Source organism: Salvia splendens, chromosome 12 (genome assembly GCF_004379255.2).
Source record: "Salvia splendens isolate huo1 chromosome 12, SspV2, whole genome shotgun sequence".
Lineage (NCBI taxonomy): Eukaryota > Viridiplantae > Streptophyta > Magnoliopsida > Lamiales > Lamiaceae > Salvia > Salvia splendens.
In genome coordinates, this window is record NC_056043.1 from 3,077,423 (window position 1) to 3,086,749 (window position 9,327).

Sequence of the window (9,327 nt, forward strand, 5' to 3'; positions counted from 1 at the left end):
CACAAAACGAGAAGCAAGTTGAAGAAATAGAAATATTACAAAATCCAAAAAAAAAAACTATCCTAAATTCCTTTTCTCCTATTTCCTCAAGTCAACCATAGTTGGGATTCCAAGGTTTTGACCACACACATATACATACAAAAACACACACAATATATATATTTATATATATTCCACTACTCCACCAAAGCAACTATTGCACTACTACTTAAAAAAAAACTAAAAATAGAAATAGAAATAAAAAATTCAACAGAAAGAGCGAATCTATTGTGCAGACTTGTGAAAAAGGCTCAACCTATCATCACCCAACCTACTCTTATAGGTTGACTCCTTGTATTCACACCACGTAAACTCCCTATACAAACTCTCCTCCCCTTCCTCCATCACCCCTTCTAACGCCGTTATCTTCTCCGTCAGCGGGGCCCCACCGAAGTATATCATCGACACGCGCGCCCTCACGCTCTCCGCCACCACCCTGTGCTTCACGCTCCGCAGCCTTCCGTTCGTCATCACCTGCAGCGAGTCGCCCACGATGAAGAAGAACGCGGCGCGGTCGGGCGGGACCGCCACCCACCTGGTCCCGCCCCCGCCGCTGATTTGGAGGCCAGAGGCGTCGTTGGACCGCAGCACGGAGATTATCTGCGGGTCGGTGTGCTCGCCGAACCCGATCAGGCTCCGGCCCGTCAGAGCCTGCAGGTTCGGACGGGCCGGGTAGTGGTTGATCCGGAAGCACGAGTCGCTCTTCTGATTGCGGATTAGGCGGCTCAGGGCTTCCCTGGTTGGGATCTCTAGTTCGTCCGCGATCATTTCGAGAACCTCGCACGCCATTTCTCGAACCGCGGATACATACTCATTCGCCATTTTCCTGCAATTTTTTTGAGTTTATTAATTAATTTATGCTCAAAATGACATTATTTTATTTAATTTTAAAAAAAAAACGACTCATTGAAATGTAAAATTTATCGCATTTTGATTAAGTTCTATAAAAAGTACTCCACATAAAATGAATCGAAAAAAATAAGTGGAATTCAGAAACCTATTTTCATATAGTATTGTACTAATAAAATTTAATTAAGAATGAATTAGTGGAATGTGAAATTTAATATCTTAAAAAAATTCTATATTAAAAATGATAAAAAAATAAAATGTGATAAATTTTATGGGGTAAATGAAAATGGTAATATATGACAAATTTTCTGGAACTAAGAAAGTATTTTATAGAAATGACGTTGTTCAAGCATCAACACAAAACTTCATTTTGTCTTTAATGAGAAAATTGAGAAAAAGTTGGATTATATTAAAATATAAATAATACACAAAATTAAAATAATGATAAAATAAAATACTTATTTTTCTGAATTTATACCATTTGAATAAAACAACAAAAACATTATCGGCAAATAATAAAATTGATTACCATAGCGTCTCCGAGATTCCGGTGGCGGCGGAGCTAGGGTTGCGGGAGGCGAGGTCGGGGTTGGTGGAGAAGAGGAGGTACTCGACCCAGCCGACGTCGCCGTTGGGGCCGATGACCTTGCTGCCGTAACCGAAGGGGTTTGGGGGGCCGGATTTGGCCTTCTCCGGCGGCGGCAATTTGAAGAATTTCATGGCTTCGGATTCCAATTGGGTGACGAAATCCATGGAGATTCTGTGGTTGACCACTTTGAAGAAGCCCAGCTCTTTGCAGGCTTCAACGATGAGGGTTTTGGCGCCGGAGTGAGACAGGTCGACGACGGGGATGGCGAGGGGGTTGGCCGCCGCCGCCTTGCATGTTTTGATGTGGGTGAGATAGCCATCAACGATCGGCTGAGATAAAACCACCATGATCGATAATGAGTTTGAGAGAGAGAGTGTGTGTTATAGAATATAGATTGAGAGAGGGGTTATGGTTTATAAAGGGGATGGAAGGGCGATGCATGAAGAGAAGGGGGCAGTTAGCAACTATAGAGAGGCTGACATATGCCTATGTCTGCATAGTACTATTATTACTTCCTCACTTCCATTCAAGATTGTCCAATATCTACGTTCTTTAGCGATACAAATTTTAATAAAAGTTGTTAGATAAAGTAAATAAAGAGAAAAATGTAGTTGAATATTTTAATGGAGAGAGGGGATAGATGGATTTATTTATAAATATAAAAAATGATCATCTTGAATGGAACAAACTAAAAAAGAAAAATAGAGATCTTGACTGGGACGGGGTAGTATTCGATATAGGAAAGAAAAGCAAACACTCATAGAATCTTTTTATAACAAAATATGGGGGCCATAAATAAGTTTTTCACCATTTCATATTAATACCAAATCGGTCTATTATTCGTATTTCATTTTGATTCAATGCAGATTTAGAAAACTGTGAAGGAAAGTAACTGAAAATTTTGAAAAAAAAAATAGTAGAACGCCTGTTCTAAAATTTTATACTTTTCTTGTCTCATAAAAATAGATATATTTGAGATTATACGTATTTTAATGTATAAGTACTGAGTAAAATATGAGAGATAGAAAGAAAATTGTTTAGAGTATTATTAGTAAATACTAGTAATATTTAGACTCACCTCACGATATTAGATAGAAAAATGTTACCAAAAACAAAAGTTAACTATTTTTATGGAATTGAACCAAAAAGGAAAGAATATCCATTTTCTGGGACGGGGAAGTATTAATTTGTGATAAAATCTGAAATAATTTAGTGTAATACTATATGATTACATATAAAAGTAAATAAAGTTATTGTTATTGACTTATTGAAATTGCAAAATCAGGCATTAACCGTTCTTGTAACTCTTAGTGCTAAGTAATCATCAGTACTAGTATTTCTATCATCCCACAAAATATGTCACACTTGTGGGACGGTATGAGATTTTAGGAGGTTTTGTTTTGTGAGTTAAGTAGAGATAGAAAATATAATATTTATATTAATGTGATAGAGAACTTCTTTCTAAAAGTGAAAATGTGACATATTTAATAGGATAAACTAAAAAGGAAAATGAGAATTTTTTATGGGAACGAGGAAGTAGTATATATCTAATTATCATCCCTTTGATTTATTTTTAAATTTTATGTTTGATGCAAGTCGGTAATATTACATGTTGACTAGGTCAGAGATAGGACAATGATTTAAAATAGTACCACGAAATGGGTATCCTTAATTTGTGGGGTTAGATTAAATAGTTTAATTGGACCCGGGTTTGGTTCAACTTTCAAATCAACTTATAACAATTTATCGTATCTGACAAAATTACGAATTTAAGTAAAAATATATGAGGAAAAACATTCCTATTATTAGAAATTGAAAAATATTTATTATTATTGGTGTTGTTATTATAATTATTAAAAACTCGAACGGTGTATTTTGGAATCTAGTGTATAGTCCCAAGTAGCTTAATGTCATATATTTCAAATCACTGCTCCAAGCCATCTAACACCTAATATATACAATTTGATCATGTTCGTGCATTAGTTACAAAATTGATATGTTCCATGCTTGCGCATATACGACAACGAAATATTATTCAGTTGATAAGACGCTCCCTGCTTCTTGAGCACGTCGGGAATTCAAATCATCTTAGATTTGTGAATGTGGAGCGAGTATGAATTCTAATTCAAAAATATGCATACGTATATGTACTAGAATATTCATGTATTTTTAAGAGGAATAATGCAATTGTTATCATGTATTTAATTTTTTTTAAATTAAGATTCGTGAATAGTAACACACACAAAATATAATACCCTTTGTTTTAACTTTTAAGTATTGAAAATTGAAACAAAAGGTTGATACTCTAGAAGCAAACAATGCACTAGATGAAATCACAATCTATTCAATCTAAAGTTATTACTCCATTTATGAGTAATTTACTAATATAATTTTTTTTGTGTGGGTGAGTAGAAAGGGGTTCGACTTTTATTGGATGCTTCAACTTGTTCAACCTTTGAACAATTTCCCCTTTTTATTAAGAGAAAAAAGGACTAAGCTCAGTTAGCTGACTGACGGCGAACAAAGAGTGGTGTATTTTCTTAGTGTGACTTAGGCATTTATTTACGTATTATTAAATTAAAATATCAACAAAACAAAAGAGAGAATCATTTGATTTTTTTAAAGTCAACGCCATCTGATATACTATTGCTTAATTCTATGCATGGCCGGTCGGAACGGGTCTTCCTCAAATAATTTAATTAAACTTAATTATTTATTTAATTTTTGGCTATTAACCGCATAATTTAATGTCAATCAGCCAATCAAAGCTGTCACCGACCTTAATTAAGTTTCTAATTTGGGTTTAGATTAAGAATATGCCACCTCGAACTGCCGTTCCCAGGGAAACGGCGCTGTAGTTAAATTAATTAAAGAAACCGGTGCTATAGTTTAATTAATTAAAGAAACCAGTAATACAGTTTAATTAATTTAAGATTCCAACCTAAATGTAATTATGTAATTATGTAATTAATAATTGCACCGAGTGATTCATGCCCAAGAGTGTTCAATTAATTTTACTATAGTTGTTACCAGTGCAACATGGGCAGATCATGTTAGTAATATTAAATTTTTATAAAATTAAACTATGTGTTTATTGGTCAAAATGCTACATGATGCTAACTAATAAAATTATGTTTCGACACAAATTCGAGGAGTATTATGCTTGACTGACCTACCTTCCGACAGCCACGATTAGAGATAAAATATGATCCTCCACTTTTTTTTCTTAAAAATAATTATTAATAATATTTATTTATTTACTTGTGAGTATACTAACCCGAACTTATAACTTAATAATTACTCCATAAAACGTCTTACCAAATACTCCATTCAATGGCCTATTTTCTATTTTCCATTTTAGAACGTCCCTTATTAATTATTCCACTTCATTTTTACTATTTTTAATTATGCATTACACATTTCACTAATGCATTTCCCCTATCATTATATTATTAAATTAATATATACAAGTAGTATTTACATATCATTAATTTTTTCAACTCTATTTTCTTACATTTTTTTAAAAATACATATTGAATCAACGTGGGACACATATTAAGAGAGAATAAATTTTTCTCTCCTATTTAATCATTTCATATTGTTTGTTGCTTATGTGGTCATAGTTCTATGTCACGCATATACAGAATATATAATTATAATAAATGCATTTTAATTATAAGTATATAAATTATAGATATAACGACTGAGTTGTGATCAACTGAAATTTTTTAGCCTAATTGAGAATTGAGATGCATTATCAATCACTTATTTTTATTAAATGAGTGGTCCAGAATTTGACACATGGAAAATATTTTTAGATTAATTAATTATGAAAGGGCATAATGGTAATTTCATGGTATATTTTATTCAATAAATACTTTTTTTAATTTTATTTTTTTAAAAAAAATTTAAATTTTTTTTTTAATTTTTTTGTCAACTACATATACAATTCATGTCAACTACACACATATAATGTCAACTACATATACGATTCATGTCAACTATACACATATAATGTCAACTACATATACGATTCATGTCAACTATATACATAAATTTTTGACAATTGATGTGCAGGCTATTGACGATAATACCCCCGAGTTGACATAATCTACTTTTCAGTTGACATTTCGAAAATGTTGTAAATGAGTGGCTGAAAATGCATCTCAATTAAGCTAAAAAATCTCAACCTAACAGGACACTACAACGACTTGTGTTAAAAATATGAAGGGTGCAATAAAATGTTTTAAGTAGGCGATGATACATTTAATTTGTGAGCTACATCCTCTACGTGCATCCCTTAGTTTTAGTTAGGATAGGGGATACATTTTGAAATAAAAGTGATGTATTTAGAAACAAAATTTTGCAGCTTTAACTTGATAAAAAAATCAATAAAAAACTTCTTTACCCGGTTTTTAGTTATCTTTGAGTTCATCAACATCGATCACATATTCATGAAATAAACTTTTGAAAATTCCGAAAGCATAATAATTGTACATAATGCGACTCTTAAATAAGTTGTTACCATACACCTTATTACCAAAACGAATAATATTTAAATAAATAATTTCAGTGCTGTGAAGGAATGGGATCGCGATCAATCATTCAATGTTTAGCCTATTAGCTTTCTTGAAACAATATTACGCCACATAACAAATAAATAAAAATAAAATAAAGATAAAAGCGACGACCCATTTAATTCGTTCAATGCATACATCCTAAAAAAGAAATTCTTCTAACAGTTTGATAATATTCGAATGAGCTTTTCATCTCATTTTTGGATTTATCTAATTAGATTCCAAAACGTGACGTAGATGCTCTTCAAGATAACATAGATAAATATTTCTATACATATATTATTAAGTATGAGGTGCGTTATAATGCTAACTTTTTTTAAATTGTTAACTTGCTAACTCATCAACGTAGTGTATTAAAAATGTCAACACGATCACATTAAAATGTCAACACATATTTTTGTTGACATTTTAATAAGCTGTGTTGACATTTAAATATTAATGTCAACACAATGTATTAAAATATCAACGTAAGTTTATGTTGACATTTTAGTATCATCGTGCTGATATTTTTAATACACTACATTGAAGAGTTAGTAAGTTAGCAATTTAAGAAAAGTTAGTAACGGATCACAACCCTATTATGTATTAGTAATAACCTTACCTTATATTGATATTGAGGGCACATTTATTTTATTTTTTCCATATTTGGTGTGCATATATAATTATGATTAGTCTAGCACCTTTAATATTGAGGGAGAAATGTACATATATGATATATCCAAAGAATGAAAGAATAGACTTTGTCTTGTTGTAATAATAATTATGAAATGTAATGTTAATTGAGCTTTCATTTTCGAAAACTTTTTAAGTATAACATTCAATAATTTTTTCTCGCACATTAGATGCGATAAGTGCCTAATTAGTAATTATCATTATTATTGTCACGAATGCCATGAGAGTGATTGCACCAAAAAAATCACTATAAATGCATTAAATAATGCAGTAGTCAACAATTATCAATTTATTTATTTATTTTGGTACTCTATATATGTTTAGGCTGTTTAGCATAGCAACGTCTAACTCCTTTGCCACACGCACGTGTTGGTGAATAAAAACATTGATATAGAAAAAAAGCTTGAATAAGTAATATATAACGAGTATTTTTTTTAAAAAAATTTAAAAAAAGATTAATAATGACTCAACATCTATCAACGTCTGTAGTGATTTAAATCTCCGACTTACTGATTAGAAAATAAGCGTTTCCAACTAAGATACAATTCATCATCAAAATTATTATATTTCATTGGTTAATATTCCTTCTACTATTATGAATTGATTTTGTAATGGAATAGCATCACCTACTAATAACAATATATTTGGCTTTTAAATTTGGGCAAAATATTTATAATAATTATTAATTTTTAAAACTTGAACCTTTTTATGTATCTCAAACATTATAAGGTCTTTTCAAATCACCAAAGATTTGACATTATGTAGGGCAAAAATAATAATAATATAGTTGCTATGAACATGTGAAGTTTTTATAGTGGGCTTCCACCTTAATTACTAGGAAGGCCCCATATTGTGTGGAGGTTTCTTATTGGTTGATTTCCTTGATTTTTTTAATTACATAATTATTTGTTATCGTCGTTTAGTTATTTTGGGTGATAAAAATAAATGTATTAGGCCCACTAATATAAAATATTCCCCGAAACCTAAAATCATATTATTTGATCTAATATGATATGTGTGTATAGAGTGAATGTATATATCAATCTACTTTGCACTAATTCCTATAGAAATCCCTATTTATAGTAGCCAATAATAGTGGGGGATTCAAAATTGACACGATCTTCACTTTTACAATTGATCTATTCCATAGATTCTAGGTTCGAATCATCTTAATCATAATGTAGATATTTCCAGCTAGCTGGGTGCCATGAAAAAAATTCTCACAGTTTTCTCACTAAGGTTCCTTTTGAAATCAAAACAAAAATTGCAAGAAATTTAACAAAATTTTTAAAAATTTCTTATTTTTGTTGTAATTTTGATTTAATCAGAAAACAAAATTAAATAACAAAAATAGGGAAATAAATTAGTCGTATCAATAAAATTCCCACCTAAAACAAATTTCTAGTCCTAAAATTTTTACTAATCAAACAACAAAAATTTTAAAATCACAATTTCAACATAAAACACTAAAATGCCCTTAAATGTAAAATTATTGGGACCATGGATCTCATATCCCACCACATAACTCATGAATTGTTATTAAAAAAGGTACTCACACTTTTATATAATATACTAACATATGGTTTCTCCCACTTTTAATTAGATTTTATTTTTATCTCTCGTACTTTATTAATATATTGCATAAAAATTGCATATAGTTCACTGCCAAAATTGTTGATAGTAAATATAGGAGTATATGATTAGTTACTCCTTCATTCGACATTAGGAGTCTCAATCGTTCATTTTAGCTCATCTCATATTAGGAGTTTGGTTCATTTTTTTCCATAAATGATAATAGACCCTATATTCTATTAACCGTATTTCACTCACATTTTATTATAAAATTAATATAAAAATAAGATTTATGTTCTATTATTATTTTCATCAATTTAAAACTCGTGCCAGACTCGGGCAATTTAGATTCATAATATGAGACGGGTTGTAATTATTTTTAAGAGAAAATCAGAAAAAGAGTTTGTATGGGAGATGAAAATGATGCATAAAAAGGGGATACAAGTGAGAGTGTGCATGCTCACCAGGTGTGCATGCAGAAGACAGCTAGGCATGCACGTCATTAATTAGAATATTTATTAATTAAGTACACATCAATTTATGATCTCATAATTCACTCTTAATTCATTTGTTATGTACTAACTCTCTCTCTCTAATCTCTCTCCCTCTCTCTGCTGTAATGTATTGTGCAGTGACTAACTCATTCATATAAAGACACTACCATGCACCATGACTGCCCACGCCAAGTTCCAACCTACTTTCTAATCTCGGATATTCTTTCCTTATAGGGTACGCTTCCGTTGACTATTACTCCCCCGTCCCATTGAAGATGACTCACTTTCTTTTTTTAGTTTATCCCAATCAAAATGACTCATTACCAAAAATGGAAACACTTTTATCTCTACTTTATTCATTCTCTCTTACTTTACTCTCTTCATTTAACACACAAAATAAAGTTGCATAAAATCCTGTGCTGCCCAAGAAAGAAGTCATCTTCCTTGGGACTGGAGGGAGTACATGCCAACTATTAGTAGTGGGTGTGTACGATACGAGTTTGAATAAAAAATTACAGTAAGTATTAGAAATAAA

The 9,327-nt window shown here is 31.2% G+C and overlaps 1 protein-coding gene across 1 annotated transcript; it reads right to left on the minus strand.

Annotated features, from left to right (window-relative positions):
* LOC121758543 (gibberellin 2-beta-dioxygenase-like) lies at positions 1 to 1,845 on the minus strand. The gene is made up of 2 exons (XM_042153926.1): positions 1,418 to 1,845; positions 1 to 865 (listed from the first exon to the last, which is right to left on the minus strand). Exons 1-2 carry the CDS (start codon positions 1,822 to 1,824, stop codon positions 265 to 267), a joined length of 1,008 nt encoding a protein of 335 aa, XP_042009860.1. The 5' UTR covers positions 1,825 to 1,845; the 3' UTR covers positions 1 to 264.
* Positions 1,846 to 9,327: the final 7,482 nt, after the last annotated feature.

Bases quoted from the DNA above. Each gene is read 5' to 3' on its own strand.
- LOC121758543 (XM_042153926.1), bottom strand. From the start codon at position 1,824: ATGGTGGTTTTATCTCAGCCGATCGTTGATGGCTATCTCACCCACATC. The intron at 866-1,417 runs GTAATCAATTTT...AAAAAATTGCAG, and splicing joins GGAATCTCGGAGACGCTATG to GAAAATGGCGAATGAGTATG.